Consider the following 21,416-nt stretch of genomic DNA (forward strand, 5'->3'; position numbering starts at 1 on the left):
GACCTGAAACCATAATAGGGCCTCTCAAAAACAGACAGCCTCCCCTGAATCTCCATTTATTTAGTAACCAGCTGCCAGCTAAAACTAAGGTCAGAGGAGGGAACAGCCTCCTGCTAACAGTGTCATCTAGTGTGTGGTATTCTAACTTGCGATCATTGGATTGATGTGTCCAAGAACACAAGACACGTAAATGTGGCAGCGGTACTATCTAGATATAAAGAGGATATAACTTGTAGCCAAAACAATACGGTTTTAATCTCTCCAACAATCATTGTGTGAAGTGTCCTTCAGCAAGACTTTGACCCCTCAATACTCAGTCATTGTTATTCACTCTGCATAGAACCATCAGATACCATGTGCCTAAAATGCAAATGTAACTTTTCACAGCAGTAATAATGTGATACATTATTGATCGCCATAGGGAGATCCTCCCAACTCCACCACCATCTTCCAGGAGGGGAGAATGTGGAATAAGCTACAAAAAAGTGCCGTTAACATTTTGCTTGAATCTTTTGTTTCCTTGTGGAGTATGTCTCTGTAACCTATAGATTTATCCACCATGGCAAAGAATAAATGTAAAATCCTGAGCCACCCAAAAATACCTGTTGTGAAAACACTCACCTTGACATTGGGTATCCTTCATGGCTGGTTCAAAACCAGATGAGCAGGTGCAAGCTCCCACAGGAACCATCCATTCTCCGTCTCCGTTGCAATAAAGCTTCAATGGCACAGACACCTCCAGGGCATTGGGGACACAAGTTCCCGGGGCAATGACCAAGGAGGTAGCCTCAGCCCCAGTTGCTGTCTCTGGGAAAACGGCGAAGTTGGCGATGGTGGTGGAGCACTTCTTGTAAAAGACCCTCACTGAGATGAGTGACATGCAGGCACCAAGATCCTGGAAGGCCAAGTAGAACCCCGCTTTGGACAATGGCCCGAAACTTCTGACTTTTGTGTTTACCCGCCCAGACTCAAGCATGGAAAAGCTCTCATCTGGAGCAATAGTGTCCACCTTTACATAAGGGTTCTCCATCCAGAAAGGGCTGGTGGCTGTGGCTGAGTCTGAGTCAGACTCATAGTAGAAGAGGTTGAAGGTCTCTTTGCAAGAGCCTGGGATGTTAGGAATGCTGTTGCAATCACGCACTGTGAATTTCATCTCCACATATACACGCAGCACATCCTTTCGTGGGATGAAGTCACTGCGCAGCCAGTTATTCTGGTTGAGCTCACGTACATTGCAGACTTGGTAAGTTCGGATGGGGTTCATGGCATCATCATAGCCACTCACCTCTTCCCACTGAAAAGAGAGAAGAAGAGAAACATACAAAGGTCAGAAGATGTAAAGTGTCATTTCTTTGACAGATACACATTGGGGTAAAAACGAATACCATTCTCTGTTGAATATTTCTGTACACCTTGTATTACAACTTAAAGATGTACATTCAGTCATTTTGCATGATAAAGAAAGAATAAAACAAAAGGGGCAGAGGTAAGGACTTAGAGAGAAAGAACCAAAGAGTAACCTATTTTTTTGTTTTCCTTTTAGGTCATTTTCAATTACTTTCCTTTGCCTTTGTCCCATGCTACGCTTTTCATCTCTGGTTAGTGTAGCGAATAGCCCGGGACAAGGACTGCAAATTCATCTCAATTACAGCAACCTGTCACCTCTTCACCACAGAGCCACCAATGCATGTGTACCTCATATCTGTTTGGAAGGAGCAGCCACATTGCTTCACAACCAATTACGCTTCAATTACAGAGCAATGATCGAAACGTCCTCTAATGAAGACGCTGGTTAACCTTCATGATTTCCATTTTTTACACTCCTCTACGTCTTTCAATGCTACTACAGTACCCAGGGGGTGAATTACTCAGGATAAAATGGGATTACATTTTCTAAACTTTGATTACCAGCTTCATTAAATGAGCACAAGCAAAGTAGACTGTAAAAGCTTTGCAGAGAGACTGTAATCTAATGCATTTTTCAATCTCAAATGAGGACAGGCGATTAAATCATTTCACTTCAAATAGCGATTCCTCTGTGTAATATATCTTTGTGCGTGTATGCTTGGGGATCTGCTCCCTTTCACTATTAGACAAACAGAGTGCATTTATTTTTTACTCAAAACATGCCCGGCCAGTGTATTTGCATATTACCTTTTTAAATGTGTTTTGCATAAGGCATGAAAATGCATTAAAGCATTTGCAACACAATGCGTAGGAAAATCAAATTGAAAAAAATAAAGCTCAACAAAGGAATACAGATAGAGGGTAGTTTCATGTAGAAGTCTATGTTACTTGTCGTGGCTAAAATATTTAGGTGTTAAATGGCAGACACATCTATAACAAATTAAAAGTTTATCGTTGCACTCTGGGGACCGAAGTTGCTTCAGAACATTCTACAGTCTCATTACTCTGGCATAAAGGCACTAATTTGTTCTCCAGTGCCAGTTGTTTTTATCTGCGCTCTGAGTATCTTAATTGAGGTTGTGATATGGATGTGGTGAAGACAAGGCTATTCATTTAATACCCAGGAGGCCATGAGGGAAATAGGAAGAATGGGCGTAGCTTGGCCGTGGCATTAAAGCAATGGCTGGTGAGAGCGAAGGAGGAAGCGACCAGAGGGAATCAATAATCACCGACCAGGTCAATGGGAAGGCTAAAAAAATGAAGTGTCAATGGGTATTTAGTTCAGTGTAATAAATCACCCACTGCAAAAGAGCGATCCAGCCAAGTGTTGGTGGGTGTGTGTATGAAGTTGTGCACATTTCTTTAATGTGCTTGTGTGAGTTTGTCTGCCAGTGTGTTTGTTTGAGAGCATGTACGTGTGGTTGGCTGTCTGTTTGTGTATTTGTGTGTTTAGAGAGAGGTCATCCCCCCCGAGACACGCACCAGTGGCCAAACACTCTGAGCGCCTGCTTACCAAGCCTGAATGAATTAAGTAGGTCATTCGAAAAAAGGGTCAAGTAAGTTGCCATCGATTTCCAACGTGATGAATCAATATGCGAGATTTGCGATCCAGTCCATTTTCTCTTTGCCCTTTCCAATCAAAGCTTTGAATTTTACTTTCAGATAACAATGAACAACGCTTATGTCCTAGATGGTGCAAAGGCACACTGGTAATATATATTTTGACACTTTTTGGCAAAACTATGACACTTTCAAACAAACTGCAGATATGAATAAAACAGGAGGAGGTTGTGCTGCTGGAGATATGTTAAGGATCCATAGATTCATTAAAGATGAACATTTACTTTTAGCAACCTTGGTGGCAACTTAGTTAATGCTAAGATAACATGCTTTTTTGTGTTTAAACTTTTCTTGTTGTTGTTAGTATTAAATAACTTTTGAATGTGACAATATTTAGCTAAATGAAAATGTAATATTATGTGTAATGTTAAACCTTGTAGAGGCTAATTTTGAAGCGTTTTAGATAGTTCAGGACATGTTTTAGCATGCTGGGGACCGGTGAAGCAGACAGTGATAACAATAGTTATTATCATTACAAGCTAACAAACTTGGTATATTGTTATTATTGTACAGTTCTGGAAAACCCTGTGGGTTTCATTACAGGCCTAAGAGAAGCTTTGCTATAAATTGGAAGTTCCCTTTCATGACCCATCTGTTTCAAAGTATAAATGATACAGTATATGGACAAACACACAGACACAATACAGATAGACATAGTGAAATTGGAAATCCACACACACCTACACCAAGACATGCATGATTCACATATGCTACAGGCTATACAGACAGATGCAGACAGTGAGTCAGATAAATCCACATACCAAAATGCAGACTCAGAGGTGAAAAGAGAATACTTGTTAAAACATGAACACACATAACATGGTATATGAAGGCATTGCCTCGCACATATCAGTAATTGTACGTGCTTTTACAGATAACCATTTGTAAGTGGCTCTCTACACCCATTTTATACCAAGAGTGGTGGCATTAACAGTAGTACTTATATCCCAGTGGTCTCAGGATTCACTGTTCACAGCTAATGTTTCCTATGTGTACCTTTATATCTGGTACTTGTTCTGTGTATGTTGTGCAACACTGCGAAAAAACACAGAGATGTAGTGACTCAGACTCGGCTGGACAGCATCCCTGGGAGATACTTTTTTATTGATTTTCTTTCGTCCTTTATACTGTCTCCCACTCTCTACATGAACATGTCTGTGTATTTTTATTTAATATCAGTATCACTGCGTACCCTTCCAGGTCTCCCAGTATGTTATTTTCTTTATCCTTTGAGCTACTAAATTACAATTTCAAAAAATAGGCTGTGACGCTCCTGTTGCGAGACCTCAAAATAATACACATAAATACACACACACAATACTTTGTGCATAAAGGAAAAATAAGGGAATTGATATTTATGCGTTTAGGACAAAAATAAAAGGAGGGAATACAGGGTGGATAACTCCAAACCATCATCTGTGGCATATTCTGTATTAAAAAAAAACTGGAGAGAAACTCATCTCCATTCTTTCTGTTGCTAATTTGGGAACTCTGGGGTGCAAAAGACTTTCCACTGTATTTATATGTATTGAAAAGGGGCATCTGTTGTGGGTTTGCTAGGAAAAGAAATGGGGAGGCGTTTTTTCGTTCTCTTCCATTCTGCACCGGACCGTTGGGAGCATCTCTGCCTTAGAGTAGCTTAACGAGGAGGAGGGGGGCAGAGGGAGGCAAAGGAAGATGGGCGGATGGTAAAAAGAAGGACGAAGGGGAAGGAGGGCAGCAAAGCCTTTGAGGGCGTTTCTCCTACTGATTGTTGCAGCTGAGGTGGCTAGTGTGTCTGGCTTCATTAGTGCTTAGTTACTTGGAAGTCAAGGAAGGGGAGAATAAGGAGAGTTGGCGACTTTGAACAGCTAGGGTAGAATGTCCCTGCAAGTGCGTTGTGGTACAAACAAAGTATAAAAAAAAGGGGGGCCCACCTTTCAAAACACAAGGGCTAAGTCAGAGGGCCACACAAAAGCAAGGGGAGGAGCACTGCGGGTCTTTGAAGTATAGCCGAGGAGGGGTCAAGACTCTTTTTCTCCTCTTTAGGCCATTGTGGAGACCACATGGGAAAGCAAGATGGGGCTGTCACTGGCACTTTGTGTATGGTAGATTTGGATGCCAGGGTGTGAAATGGGTCAACTGCCAGACATATTTTATTTTTTAAAGGTTAGTTTATGAGGGAACTGGCTTTTTCACATGTTTGAAGTGCACTAGGGCAAGGCGAATGACCATCTGTGACTGGGCAGGTCAGTGAAATTGGATTCCAGTGTACCTTTTTTCTGCTCACTAAAAAGCGCGTCCCTTTGAATTTCAAAACACATCCTGTTAAAAAGCGTACTGATGAAGGCGTGCAGACACACTGTATTCAGAGGCATGTGTTAAAACACTCAACACTGAATAAACCGCTTGGATACAAATGTAGAGTCAAAGTTATTGTCCTCACATAAACAATTATATGAACTTACCCCGGTCTCAGGGTGTGCAGTCCAGGCTAATTCTGTTGTCGCCCACTTCGTATCCATCAGCGTCTCTGTGAACGGAGGCAGAAAGATAACAACCAGGTCAGACAAAGAGGAACAAGGTGACAGCGGAGATCAATAGAACTTTCAATAGTTTTACAACAATGTCATAAAGCTTCTCAAACGAACCGCTGAAAAGATAAGAAGCTTTGACCAAAGCGGCCCTCAGATAACTGGGTGAATAACTGAATGACAGAAAGCGCAGGCTTACAGTGATTTTAGTCCTAATTACACAAAGAAGTACTGTATGTCTATGTGTGACAAGTAGACCTTAAGAGAGTGAGGGACGTCTTGGTGGGTGATCTGTGAGGTGTTCCGTGACATTTTACTGTGTCTCTTTGTCTGGCTAATTAGTCTCAATTAGACGTTTGCTTTTATACAGGGAAAGGAAACAACAGCGAGTCTTGCTGAGGAACGGTTCCGCCTCCCACAGGGCACAGTAACACAAACACACACACATACACACTTGATAACTGCCACACACATACAGCCAGTAACAGGTTGTAAAACTTCACAAGATATATAACCCAACAGAAGGGTTGAATGGAGAGGGGGTGTTATAAAGTTAGGTGTCACAAAAAGAGGAGCTCTTAAGCGGAACAGAGGTCAATACAATTCAATTAGATTCCCTTTCTGTCAATACTTGAACACATACACACTTCAAGTAAACCTTGCTTTTGTGCCTTTCTCTTGGCACAAAGAGAAGCACACACAACATACACAATACACACAAAATAGTGGACAGTGATCTTTCCAGCAAATTCCTTTTCTTTTTTCCACCATCATGTTTCCACTGGCGAAGACGCCGGCTTTGTGAGAGCAGAGAAGGAACACTATAAATGTTGAGTCTTTTACTACTCCGCACTCACGGCACAGTATGCTGCCACCGTTATTATCTCTACCACTGTGCTGTTGAACAAGATAGTAAAAGATGATGAAACGGCATGGCAAAAAGTTTGAACCTTCCCTGCAGATAAAAGGAAGTGTGAAATGTCTTATTTTTCCTGCCTCATTTGCAGACGATGAATCTAAAGAATATTTTCAGCCTTTGGGCGACCCGATAGCCTAGAGGTTAGGGTGCATAATACATGTGAGCAAATGCATCTCATTCCACTACTCTCGTTTCCCCATTCACTGTCTTTCTCCTACTGTATATCATTACCAATAAAGGCATAAAAAGTCTCTCAGCCCACTTTGTACTCTACGCCCATCTCTGCCTCTGTCTCCCTCATTGTTCTTGGATTATTTTCCTTCTCGTAAGCTGACAGGAAAAGGGATTTGGGAACAAAATTAAAGAATAAACCCCAGGATTTCACCACCCTTTCTCCAAATACCTGCTGCCACCACTGCTGCATTCAGAAGCACCGGCGGTGACAAACGCAAATACCTTTGGACTCAGAAACCCCTTGTGAATAGTGTTGACATGGCACTACAACTGGGAATTCCCATCGAATTCCACCTTCTTCTGTTTTGAGCGGCATTTTCTCTGACATGTGTGCCTATATGTGCCTATTCCAACGTTTAGAAAACATGACTCCAAGGAGAGTTTTTGCCGAAGGGAAATATCTTTCTTTGCAAAAAAACACATACAATCAGATTTCAAATGTAGCTCTGGCCTGTTGCCCTCAGGCAAAATGGTCTGGTAGCTTCACTGTGTGCCAGTTCAGGCATCGAGAATTGTTTGTCTGGGAGTGGCAATGGGAGCCAAAGTGAATATCATACACTCACACGATTGCAGAGTCGAATCAAGCCTGCGACCTTTGTATCAAACAATCGTTTTCCTTTCTTATCTGTCAGTGTCTGATTTTCTTTCGGTGCTGTTTGTGGCAATGCTTTTTCTTAACATTTTACATTTTTTCCCCTAGATTTCTCTTTGTTACCAGACTCAATGAGCCACATTTGTCTCTTGAGCACATAGGGGCCTACTAGTGTTTTCATCTCAGAAACAGTGTCAGTGCATATTAACTGCGGGACATCCCCTGACTCATACAATGACAGTGTGTTATCTTGGACCTGTTAACGACAGCTACGCAGGTAAGTAAGCCGGTGTGGTGGAAATGATACACCTCTGCTGCCTGGTGTTTATTATTATGACTCGGCTGTGTGTATGGTGTGTTGGCCTGTCATTAGACCTGACCTTGCTGAAAATGACAACATGGTGAAGCAATGACTAATGGGGACAGTCAAAGAGACAGAGATGACAGAGAAACACACATGCAGCCTGACTCAGTGGTTCAGAAAGTGGATCATTCGGGAGTGCATGTGCAGCAGTAACCCTTCCCTTCTCGATGCATCTGCATTGTTAAACCTTACTGGGTATGTGCCTGTGTGTGTGTATTTGGTGCAAAGCTCTGTGTTGTGCCCAAAGTGGAGCACCAATCCAGAGTCAATGGGCCAGAGCTAAAGCAGTGAATGACCCCGACTTAACCTGGCCACTCCCCATGTGTGAGTATGGGAGTGTGTATATGTGTGTGAGTGTGTGTGTGTGTGTGTGTGTGTGTGTGTGTTTTGGTTTTCTGTGACTGTGAAGGTGTCTGAATTTGCTGCACAGTCATGAATACTATAGTGAGCTTCTATTGCCTGATGTGTTATTCACACACACACACAGACACACACGTTCAAGAAAAAACAAAACAAACCAGAAAAGAAAATGCTATATGCCCACGCATAAAGCAACCGTTTCTGTGGGCTAAACCAACAAACCCATGCTATATGGATGATAACGACTGAGTGAGAGGCAGAGTAAAACAGATTAAAGAAAGAAAGGTGTTTTTTCCAAAGCAAACAACCTCTGAAAGCTTCTAAGACCATGCTGGCGGCTTGCCTAACGGGCCCAGCCAAGAGAGACAAAGAAGAAAAATAGACATATAGACAACCAGAAGAACAAGTTGAAGGAGAAATAGCCATTGTGTGACTTAGAGCCTCCCCCGTTCAAAGAAAGTTCTCTCTCTTGCCTTTTGGCCCTAGTCATTTCACTTCCCCATTTAAAATCCTGTAGTGTAAAATGAGAGATGGAAATATTGGAGGTTGGAGAGGGAATCTGACCAAACTGAGTAAATCAGACAAACGAACATGCAAATGTACGGCCATAAAAACGCACGTTCGCACACATGCACGCACGCACACACACACACACACAATGAGTGAGAGTCAGGCATGCAGATGTGTGCCACTGAATCAGGATACACAGGCGGTTTAATTCATCTTACTTGGACACAGTTTCACTTATTTCTCATTTACTTTCAATCTTCTTCTCATCGTCCTTGTAAAAGGATGGATCTAATTCCAAACCATTTCACTTTCTCAATCTCCTTCTCTTCATACCCCCTTATATGACTCACTTTTCCAACTACTTTCTCTTTCTTCCCTCCACTCACAAGTGATAGGTTTGACCTCTTTTCATTTGTCTTTTCCTCTTCCTCTTACTTCCTCCTTTTCTTGTCTCTATATCTTTGCTTGTGTTTTCATGCTGTGTTGTGATGGATGTGACATGTGGTGAACAAGGGAATGTTTTTCAACCTCCTACCGCTTATGAAGAGTATTCAATTAGAGAGTCTCTGTTTGAATAACCTGAGGATTGCTTTAGTAAAGTGTTATTTATGATCGAGGTCAAATGCACCTGGGATAATCATAACGAATATGGGGAGAAAATGGCAGTGTTTTGTTTTTTTCTGAAAACTGTGCTTGTGTGAGAAAAATTGCAGAAATACAAGCAGTCTTTGAGTGATCATTTGCAGGCAAATACAAGAGTACATGCACACACACACACACACACACACACACACACACACACACACACACACACACACACACACACACACACACACACACACACACACACACACACACACACACACACACACACACACACACACACACACACACACACACACACAACCCCTACACTTTAATCCTGTAATGACAGGGCAGGCCTAATAACAGGGGAGGGCACTAAAGCATTCGTCCCTATGGCCGCATTCAACACACACTCACACTCACACGCACAGAAACACACAGCACCCAACACACAGCACCCAAAGTTACAAGCCTCTTAAAATATTTCTTTGTTCAAACAAGTACACTTCTTGAAAGGAGGAAAAAAAGACCAAAAGAGGAAGGAGGGAAAAAAGGCTATTGTTGAGAGAGAGGAATGTGTAGACGTTTCACAGGGCTAAGGCCTTGGGTCGCAAGGAGCAGACAGGTGAGGGATTTAGCTTGGATCTTACCGCGACCACCTTCAGCTTTTTAACATGCAAGTCTTTGTTAGTATGGCCCCATCAGATGACAAAAGAAAGATAGCTGATCATAACACAGAGGCAGCTAAACGCCATGTCTCAAAAACCTCAACAACGGAAAGCTGACTTAATAGCTTCCTGTTAGCTTGGTTTCACTCTATAAGAACACAACAAAATGGCTTCTTCTCACGCAAGCATTTACCGCTGAATTAATGAAACATGATGACAAGCAGGTTTTTTTTTTTCAGCCAGAAAAAGCAATAAAAAAAACTCAGAAACTTCAAACCCCCTTAATGACTCCTTCCCAGAAAATCCTTCCCTTCAGGCTTCTCCACTAGTTAATTATCAGCTCCCCACCTCTCCTCTGAGTTGCTTTTGTTGTATTCTTCAACAGTCAAACAGACCAAACACATGGCAACCTGGCATGGGGTAGCCATTCCATTAAAATACTATGTGGCCTGGTTGCCAAACACTTGAGTCTCTGTTTAGCCACAGAAACACTGAAATGTGTCAACATTGAGAGCGTGGACCTCACGCTCAACTTATTAGTGCTATTAGCCTGATTGCTTTCAGTGCTATCTTTGTTGACCCGCTTTTGTCATCCAACGTGAAGCAGAGGCAGAGAAAGGGGAAGAGAGACACAAAAAAAGAGAGCAGGAGGAGAGATGCTATTCAAATTTAAATTGTCCAAGAAGCCCTTTTGCCTTTGTGCGGGGCCAGAGTGCGATGATTAGGAAAAGTCCCCTCCATTTTATGGCGAGACCTCCCCTTAAGCACACACACACACACACACACACACACACACACACACACACACACACACACACACACACACACACACACACACACACACACGATAATTGGTTGCTGCTTCATGGACAGGCCAAGGAGGTGATTTCTCTATGGAATTCCTCAACAGACTCTCCTGCCATGACAAATCCCCCAACCCCCTCCCCATCAGCACACACACACACAAACTTCAACCCACTACCACTCACTGTCAGTCATCCCACAATGGCTGTCAAACAATAAGTTTGTCCTGGGTGTGCGCTAACAGGGTTACGACTCCGATTACTTAGAAATAAACTCTCTTCTAACAGATCTTCCTTTTTCTGTATTTTTCTCTTGAGACTCTTCCCCTTCTTGTATCATTCCATGGGGAAGTCTAATGAATGCAAGTCTTTGCCCTTTGCAGTGGTCGCTGGGTCCCTGCCTCTCAATTATTTTCACCTTATCAGATACCTTGGGGCTGAATACTATTTGAGTTGTAACAGCATACCACATTTTTGTTGTCCGTCCGTTTGGCCCATGATGCGAAGGCAATTTCTGACATGCATTTACCCAATGACTCTTGCACTTATGATAAATAAACAAAAACAGACACAATACTGTTCTTATCTGTCAGAGGCTTTGAGGTACCACAGCAGAGCAGTTGAAAATGGAATAAGAACTTTGATGACAGCAAGAAGAGACTGCGAGATAGTGTGGCTGCTTTGTTTTGCTCTGTGTGTTAGTGTGGGTGTGTTATGTTCCAACTGACGAGTGTATTGCCTTTTGCAAGGGCTCATGGAGTCTAGTCTAGTTCCTGTACTGGCGATGGATTGGGCCTCTTTGTCTTAACCCCCCCCCATTTTTTCTTCCACATTCCCCGCCTTTCTCTCTCTCTCTCTCTCTCTCTCTCTCTCTCTCTCTCTACCCCTCCCTATCCCCTTCTGTCACTAACTCACCTAATTACAAAGCACAAAGGATCTGACGAACAGGTAGCCCTAAGGGCAGCTGTCTGCAAAACCAGGTGTGCCTTCTTGTGTGTGTGTAAATACATGTGTGTCAGCTTGTATGTGTTTGAATGACTGTGTGCATATACGTATGCGTGTTCTACAAAAAGCTGACATCTTGCAAAAAATATGAGTGATGTACGTGTGCCTGTGCCTGAGTCATCCATGTACAGTATGGGTTAATGCAAGTGGTTGAAGCCGGAGCTTCTGCTTTGTTCACTACATTGTCAGTGTGGCGTTTGAGTTAATACAGGGAGCTTCATTTTCTTACTGGCCCTAAAAAAAATAGCAAGAGATAACATTTCACAAACTACAGCTTCCCCCAATCTCTTTTTTTGTGTGTGCAAATACGCGTGTGAATGTGCACATTCTCTCCCTTCTATTCCCCAACTTCCTAGTTAACCACCCAACCCCTCACCCTGCCCAAGACCCGGCATTCACAGCTGTCTGCATTGTCCCATGGGTTCATTGAATGGCTCTGTGTTTGGTTGCTATTGAATAAGTCACAAGCCCTTCATCAATAGCACTGACAACATAACACATACACGCTCAAACACACACATTCACGGCTGGGGGTTTGCCATTAGCACTTGCTTTATTGGCTACTTGCTCTCTGACTCAAGGACTTTAGGCTACCTTTAAAAAAAAATCTAATTCTGGATAGGTTTAATGAAACCTTAGTGTGATGCACTGTGTGTGCGTTTAGTTAAAAGTGCCATCTTTGCTCCTTAATAAACAATCTAATGAGAACCTATTCTGTTGTTTGCTTCTAAATAACAGAGCTGATGTTAACAGCACAGCAGATTGGCTTAGACAAGGAGTTTGACTTACGACTGACTGACGTGGTGTTTCCATCACTATACTTGAGCCAGCGTTGAACCTGCCACCTTTTACTTATCGCTTCATTTCCCATCCTGTGAGAGCTGCACTTAACATCTTGCTCTCAGAAGTGACTGTGAAAGCTTTTGTTCACTGTCCATAACATTCCACATTTATCTTTGTGTCTTTCCCTGCTCCTTTACTCAACATGTACAAAGCTATCTTCCTATGTGTGTGCTGCTCCCACAAAACTACAGATGCAGACTATGGCGACTTAATAACAGAGTTCTGTGCCTTTGTCTGGGAAAACCTAACCACCTATCTTTTGTTTTTTACAGGCATGCCCCCTGCTAATGTGAAGTTTACTGGGCTTCATTCCCCACTAAAATGTTATTCTGAAGGAGTCATCCAAGACCATGCTGGTTTGAGACAAAAAAATCTTTGGCCTTGTCATATGTAGTCTAATTAGAGCTGCCAGTACTTTAACTCTCAATGGAACACAAATACAGGGCCACATATTTGGTGCTGACGTCATGTTAATGTAACTTCTACAATCACAATTAAACAAGGATGGTGTAATTGCAAACTACCTATTCCTTTTTTCAAAAAGGCCTAAAAGAAATCAGACTTGAGTAATAATCTCCCAAGTATTGCTTCATTGTAGCAATGATTTCATGAGATTTGATGTCACATTAACCTCTCACATTTCATTTTTGAAAAAGAATCAGGACTGCCTATGTTTAACCACCACCAGGAAACAGGCATAGAACCATTTTGTAGGGACAGAGGATGTTTACATCACCTAACACGGAAACTATTGCCTCAATCTTTACCATAAATGAACTGGCTTTTCCCTTTACTACTTTTCCTGGAAATTCACCACACCTCTCCCTCTCTATGCTTTAAATTTCATATTCCAGTCAGGGTTATTCTTTTTTTTTTCTGCCAATAAAATGTTACATTGAATGCTGTCTGTAGAAACTGGAAGGCTAAGCAAATAACTTCAGTCAATTAGATTGCTTAGACCAAACACATGTTGACTTGAACCTCTGCATGAGATGCATAGATGCCATGATCGGATTTCTTGGAAAATGACACAGCCAATTGTGTCTGTAGGAGGGAAAGACTAGCAGGCAGGTTTGTTTTTGCCCCAAGGACCTGCATATGGAAATACAGATCTCCTAGTCAGGTTTTGTGGGTATTCGCGTGTGTTAGTCAGAGTGAAAAGGAAGTTGGAGTCATTTGGTTGTCTATTTGTGTGTGTGTGTGTGTGTGTGTGTGTGTGTGTGTGTGTGTGTGTGTGTGTGTGTGTGTGTGTGTGTGTGTGTGTGTGTGTGTGTGTCACAACAGTTGTTGATTCATTTTGTCTGACTGATCAAATGCTCCCTTATTACCTAGAATACAACTCATATTTAACTGCAACCTTAGCCAGCTCTGATTGATTCACTTTACAAACAAATATATCACACTCATGAACATGAACACAGGTAGGTGCGCAATTAAAATGATGAAAAGACTTCTTTCAAACATGCCAAAATTACAATAAAGCACTGCACTCCTATCATCAGCTCCAACATTACCTTGATTTCAACCACACCTATTCAAAACTTCTACTGTAAAATGTGTTTGTGGGCACATAAAGGATTTCTGGAAGGCACTGAATAAAATTGCAAATTTACTGAAATAAAAACATATGGATAAAGGGAAATCGTTCTTTTTTTTCTGAAATGATCTGTTGTCTAGTAGAATTTGTTATTCAAGCAATGAAAACAGAACTTGAATTTCCTGAAACTATTTCTGCATGCAGCCAGCATGACACATCTTCTAAAACAGATACATGTCTTTTTATCTATCCATCTCATATTTTAGTTCTTTGGCATTTACATAAAGCAGTGATACTGATTTTCAACAATTGCCTCATTACATGTTTATCTACAAAGAGAGGGACATAAAAGCGAGGCAGTGGAGTAATTTACTCTATGAGATAAAGTAGTGCCGATATTCTTTGATTTTTCTACTCAGTCTGCCCAAACCTGTGGACGGCTCAGATGACTCCTCCACGGATAAGGCTAATGAACAAACGATGCTGCATAGCTCGCAATACTGATAAGAATCACGTAAGGTAGCCAGAGACTAATAAATATGAAGTGCCTGAAAGGTCAAATGCGAGGGGGAAAGATAGATTATGATTTAATTAGTCTTGAAATACACTTCATTCTTTCTCAACAGTCTCATTTAAATGTTAGACTCCTAAAAAAAAGAAATCCAATTAAATTGGATCAAACGGAGGAATGCAGGTTGGAGAGGCAGGCTTACACACACATTTGTGTATATACACAAATCAACAATCTTTCTCATTTTACTACTTACGTTTTTTAATCAAGTATGGCATTATCCCAGCATTACGTTAGTCTGTCTGTGAGCATAAATTCACCTGGCACCTCTGCCTCTCTGAGGGATTTTGGGTATTAGTGGTGCAGGCTAACATTGTGACAGGCAAGTAACAGAATTCGCTAACCCCATGAAAGTCACATTCAGCATATCAAGACTGCGGGGTATTTGCAATTAACAACCTTATGATTTACATTTAATTCAGTCAGTGGTAACATTTCTAAAGACATGGCATCCTTTTTTGAGAGCAAAGACTTCTCGGGAAAGTGGCATTGGGTTTATAGAGACCTTGCTGAAACTAACACATCATAGGTTTGAATACCAAGAGCAGTGGATGCCAATTAATAGACTGTTAAAATATATTTTACAGAGAATGTATGTCATCTCTAGAGCAGTACAATTTACATTTTGGAACATCCATCTGAGATTCACAAAGGCAATGAATGAGGAAGGAACCATGCGAAACAATAATGGGCTGTGTGTCAACAGTCTCCTGCTTTTTCAATGCATTACTTTCCAGCCTTATAAAGCCAGAGCACAAAGGAAATAAGAATTGAATATGGGTTTATTTGTCGAGATAAGCAAGGGAGAGGCGAGAGGAATAAGAGGGAGAGAGAGAGGAGAGAGATTCCCAGCTTTGGGTGTGGTTGCTTGTGATAAAAAAAAAAGTATTTCAGTGCACACTCATTTATACCAGCGTTGACTGCATGTCTCTGTAGATTTCAGCAAAAGCAGAAAGCCAAAGAGAGACGGAGGGGTATACTAGACATGGAAAAACAGAGAGATGGAAGTGGGGGCAAGAGATTGTGAAAAAGAAAAGAAGATATATTAAAAGCTAGAGGGAGGGAGGAAAGCAGAGAAAGAGATGGGAATGAAAAGCAAGTCGGGCCGGGAAGGTAACAAAGAGGGGGGTGAGGAGGGAGGAGAGAACACAGAAGAAAGAAAAGGAGGGAGAAGAGAGGATGGAGAGCTGGTACACGCTCTCTTGTATTCCCCACAGCCCCTGTGCTTCTTTCATTGCCACTGTGTTTTTGGCATGCTGGCATCCAGCGGCCTTCAGACACTGTGTGTGTGTGTGTGTGTGTGTGTGTGTGTGTGTGTGTGTGTGTGTGTGTGTGTGTGTGTGTGTGTGTGTGTGTGTGTGTCTGCAATATCCTGTGCATGTTTGTGTGTCTGCCTGAAGTGTCTGTGTTTAACATGCAGCCTGATGGGAACTGGTTTTGCTCATTGCCTTACTGCAGCCCAGGGAGCCATCGTCTACTTCACTGCTGTCCTTTTCTCTGCTCTTCCCCTCTTCAGTCCTTTTCCTACTCCTCTCCTCTCCACTGCCCCTGTGCCAACCAGGGCATCCATTCACAACAACTCGATTGCTCTGGCAACAGACTGCGTTGAAGATAACAGAACAGATTCCCAGACCAAACATATGAAAATGTGATAGCAGCAACTTGTCCTTGGGGAGTAGTGTGTGAATTTCAATGGATTCCATGGGTGCTGAGAAAGGTTTTTGTGTATGTGTTCACACACTCACCTGTGTAAATAAATGAGTATTTGGTTGTTTGGGCTGTAGCTGGTGATTATCTGAGCGTCTCAGGGGCACTTGAAGCATAAACATGCACACATACACACACACGCTTTTGTTCAGTAGGAGGTTGGCTATTGTGCTGTCTGTGCAGTCGGATTGTGTGTAAGCAGTTACCTCACAGCTCTAATAGCAGGTTTCAAGCAATTCCTTGTGTCAGCAATGGCTGACTCAACAAACAGAGCTCAATCACATGGGAACACAAACTCAAACTGTACACTTACCCAATGCTAATGCATACATACTATGCATAATACATTATTTAAACAATAATAACAGCAACAAGCATACACATAGAGACTGACACATGTTATTAAGAGTCACACATACAGACGTGCACACAGAGACACACAAATCCTGTTTGTTCACTGGGGGTGTAGCCTAGAAAGAGCTGGAACCGGCATTGAATAAAAGCTGTGGCTTTTTGAATGGCTGAGCACCACAAGAAAAGGGCTTAGCACCCAGCTTTGCCTTTCTGTTTCAATAGCCACTGAGTCTCTCTCACAAACACATACCCTCGTCCTCTCACTCGCTCCCTCTACCATTGTTTCGCTTAATACAGTCTCTCCTAATACAGTCATCTGCCAACAAATCAGATCACCTTACAATGCACATCCAGTGCAGCATGTAATGATCGTGTTGAATCTAATTAAAGATAGTTACTTCCTGTTACACCCGGAACAGCTGCCTGTGCGTCTGCAGCGAGCGGCAAAGCACCAATGCGGTCCGCATTTTCCGCATGCCAGTGGCTTCCAATTACTTTAAAACAGTTTAAAAAATACTGTGGTGGTACAGATCAAAAGTCTTGAGGTTTGCTTGTTTCTTTTCTACTTCTCCTCGGAAACTTGTACAGACAGAATAAACCAAAAACAGAATCAAAATAGGAGCTGGGGACTGCCCTATTAGCTTGGATTCCAGCTAGACCTACTAAAGCTGTCTTTTGGCTCATTGAGAAAATGCTGATGATTTATGAAGATGTTGCAGGGTAATTATGAAGTCAATTATCACCGCCAGTCATGTTAATTTCCCAGGTATGCCCTCATTTACCTGTAAGAAAGAAAAAGAGGAGGGCGGGAAGTAAGAAAAGGAAGAAAAATGGCAGATGGGGAATTTTAGCAGATGAGTAATTATACTCTACCCCATCATACATACACATCATCGCACCCCCACTCCCCTGTCCTCTCTTTTGAAAAAGAAAGATAAAGAGGAACAGGTAACGAGCAGACCCTGCGGGCAGACTCAAGCTCCTCACATCAGCTTGTTAAGTAGACAGAGGGCTTGTTACAGTTTACCAGCTTGCCCATACATTAGTCATTCAGGTCAAAGACACAGAGAAAAAAAGGGAGGTTAGGGTAGTTAAACTCAGGAATGCAACCTGCCAGGTCAGGGCTCTGCGGGCCTGAGTGACTGGGACACTCTCACATGCACACACCCTTTCTGTTAAAGCGACCAATATCCCTTTACACAAAGTTCACATAAAAGCGAAGATCTTCCTTTCTCTGTACCCTCTCACACAAAGAAGTTGGGGAGTGGCGATTTATGTAAAACAATTAAAATCCTTATGTAGCATGCAACATTGCAAATACAAACAGGAAGAAGAACAATGGCCCAAATGCACTTGCAGAGTGCATGCAATGCAGATATTCTGGTCTTGTCCTTTCTTTTTGTCTTTCCCTCACTAATCCTTTCTTCCTTCCTCAATGTTTCTCTTTTGTCTCTTCCTTTATGATGGAGTCTCTTCTTTACACATGGCTACCACTCCCATTCCTTGCTATCTTTTTCTCCTCCTAAGGTGTGTGTTTATAACTATAACTAGCCAGCTTTGGAGCTTTGAAGTCAAGTTTCCAGGCTGTAAAACCTGGGCAGCATTATTGCCCTCTTGCATGAGATAGTGAAAAACAATGTTATTTTTTTTATGAGCGACAGTTAATTGTCCACGAGGACAAACAGCTGCAGATTGATAAAAAAAAAAAAAAAGGTTTTGATGGACCAGGCTTATATTCAAATTCTGTAGCGGTTGGATCCACATAAATGTCTTTATTTATTATAAGGCATCAATAGCTTAAAGAGGTGCAGTTAAAAGATCATGATTATGTATGCATATTTGTTTTTTTTCTAGGCCATATACAACAAGTGGCTGCATGTGATTAATCATGTTGGTCTGTTGGAGTGGAGGCTTACTCTCACACTATTTGTGTGTCTTTCAATCGCTCCCCCCTCCCCAGCCACTGAGATTCTCGTCAGACCTGCATTTTTAATCGCCACTGAGTTAATTAATCTCACACTTGGCTGCTGTAATAACTTGACTTGCTAGACCTCCTCTGCGCAAATGGACTTCACGTCTTTAGCAACTAAAAGCACCAGTAATGAACCAGCCAGGAGACTCATAGAGCATAGAGAGAGGAGCTTCCATAAAAAGCTTAAAACATGGTCATGTCAATGCAAATATCTTTTCGACCTTGCCGTACAAAACATGTTCATTTAAGCTATTGTAATTCCTGCAAAGGAGCTTCTTGTTAATGTCCTGTGGTCCAGTGGAATTAGTTCCAGTTCTATATTGCCAAAATGACCAGATGATACAAGGAAATGCAAACATCCGCTACATCATGACAACAGATTTGCAAAAAACCCTTCATGTGACCCCACACTTACAATGCATATTGAAATAAATAAATAAGAGCTGAACAGAAGGAGAACACGTTGTTGAACTGCTTCAACAAATTATTAACATGTTAATTTAAGGCGTTATTGTAATTGCCATAATTAACTAAAACACTGCTGTGAAGATTGGCAGACTCTAACCAGCAAAACGAACTTCTCATTTTGTAGCACACAGATCCCGGAAATCTGGCTGCAAAACTTTATAGAAAACATGGGGATTAACTTTATGACACATAACAATAACTTCATTCATAGTGCTAACAAAACAAAACCTATTTCTAGTTTAACATTTTCAGCACCTAATGTTTTGGGTAAATTTGCTTTTAGACACATTTCATTCTTTATATACAACCTATGAACCAAAATAAAGTAGAGGAAAATATTAGCAATCTAATTTAAAATGGAGAACACCACAACAGTGACAGGAAAGTTACAGCCAGACTACAGAGCCTTTAGCATCCGCACTACCTGTTCTCAGCCCAGCTCAGCATTATCTGTTCAAAATCATGGTTAGGGATTGATTATGTCCCAAACCTTATTACTTATTAATGTATTTAACCTATAGAGAAACCACTCGATAGATAGTCACGGCACAAAATCCAGGCTCCGGGCAATTAAAATGAATTGACGGATAGACAGACAGACATTCAAGGCTGCTGGGGTCCATATGGCAGGGGGCTTTTAGAGGCCCACTTCAATTACAAAAAGACCTCTGCGCATTGGCATGACACCCAGAAGGCCCCAGACAGCAACACCGGAGAAAAAAGGAATAAATCATACAGTGGTTACTAACACGCATACATGAACACACATTTATGCACATGCAAAGAAACAGAGAGACAGGTAATGACACAAGTTCCAAAATGCAGTGGCTTCTATCTTCCTCTTACACACATACACAAACTCATCCTGTCACCGCCCTAGTAAGATGAATGTTTAAATAATAGCAGCATGATTACAGAAGCAATTGCTTCAACGATCCATGCTCAAGGACCCTTGCACACTCGAGCAAGTCCACAAAACACACTTCAGCTGACTGGCCTAGAGTTTATGCCTCAACTCCTCTTTCATCCGAAGGTGTCCTGTTGCCCTTAAAGCACCTAAACAGCAGCATAAATCTAAGAAACAGAAGCCGTTCATACATCAGAATAAGGGAGGATGAGAGGGACACTATCTAAACAGGAAGTGAGGTAGGTTGAAGTTTCATGGTTTGGCTGAATGATATGGATAACAAATGAATTACAGTGGGACAAAAGCTCTGGGTTAAACATGTTTTTTTTCTCCTAGCTTATTTTTTCACTTGATAAGACATATTGTAGATATGTTATTGTTGTCATCTGTCTACCTCTCCATCCCTCTATTTTTCTCTTGGGATAAGTAGTAGGAATATAGGCTACCCTAGGTAATGTATTATTCACCCTTCATTGATGTGTAACTAAAGCTGGCAGTTAGGAGGGAGCGGGGTGTTACCAATAACCCCCACATCACCACTACGTAAAAACACACACACACACACACACACACACACTAACAATTCTAGCCACAAGACCGCCAGGCATACATTGATTTATGTGCTGACACACGTATGCACACATACATTGACACACACACACACACACACACATTTTCCTGTATCTTATACATGGATTTCCATCTTGATTGGATGTGTGTGTGTGTGTGTGTGTGTGTGTGTGTGTGTGTGTGTGTGTGTGTGTGTGTGTGTGTGTGTGTGTGTGTGTGTGTGTGTGTGTGTGTGTGTGTGTGTGTAAGGACACAGACGGTCATCTAGGAATTTCAGCAGGACTACAGAAGTATAATAAAGGTGCCACATTATCACCGGTAGACCAGCAACTGTGTTGAGTGGATTTGTGTGTGTGCATACATAAGTACTGTGGTGTGGAAAACATTTTAGACATGTGGGGTCTAGTGGCTTCAGAAAAAAGGAATACAAAATAGAAATGATAATTCTATAAACAGAAGGGGAAGGTGGTATGGAAAGAAGATGAGAAGGATAAAGATTGTGTTAATTTATTTGCACAGGTCATTGGTTAAAAAGGTCAGCTAATGGGGACAGTCAATAGTGAGTGTATATATTATTTGCTGTTTGACAACCCTCTCTGTTTTAAAATCATTGTATATGGATACTTTGACTACCAGACACTGATGGGATATATTATCATTGTGCCACAGTGAAAAAAAGAGGAGATAACAGAGGCCAAAATTAACTTTATCATAACTGGCCCATAACTTTCCCCACCTACCCACCTTCCTCATGTGATCCTTATACAACACAGCCTTTGGAGAACTTAGTTAAAAAATAACAACCCCAATGTTTATGCCTAAGCTCACCCATTAGCACAGTGTTCGGCTGGGTTCACTTCTGTTGTGGCCTATGGCAATAGAATCTGAAGGGAATAAACAACAACGA

General features: G+C 41.8%; 1 protein-coding gene across 10 annotated transcripts in view; it reads right to left on the bottom strand.

The window, feature by feature from the left end:
* LOC134869421 (ephrin type-B receptor 3-like) overlaps nt 1–21,416 on the bottom strand; it is a 59,453-nt gene that overhangs the window by 24,130 nt on the left and 13,907 nt on the right. For all 10 annotated transcript variants that reach the window (XM_063891034.1, XM_063891029.1, XM_063891027.1 and 7 more), the window contains exons 2-3: nt 5,475–5,539; nt 622–1,294 (exon numbers count right to left, since the gene is read on the bottom strand). In XM_063891034.1, the coding sequence (XP_063747104.1) occupies nt 622–1,294; nt 5,475–5,539 (738 nt within the window). The remainder of the gene's footprint in view (nt 1–621; nt 1,295–5,474; nt 5,540–21,416) is intronic.

This window comes from Eleginops maclovinus, chromosome 9 (genome assembly GCF_036324505.1).
Source record: "Eleginops maclovinus isolate JMC-PN-2008 ecotype Puerto Natales chromosome 9, JC_Emac_rtc_rv5, whole genome shotgun sequence".
Lineage (NCBI taxonomy): Eukaryota > Metazoa > Chordata > Actinopteri > Perciformes > Eleginopidae > Eleginops > Eleginops maclovinus.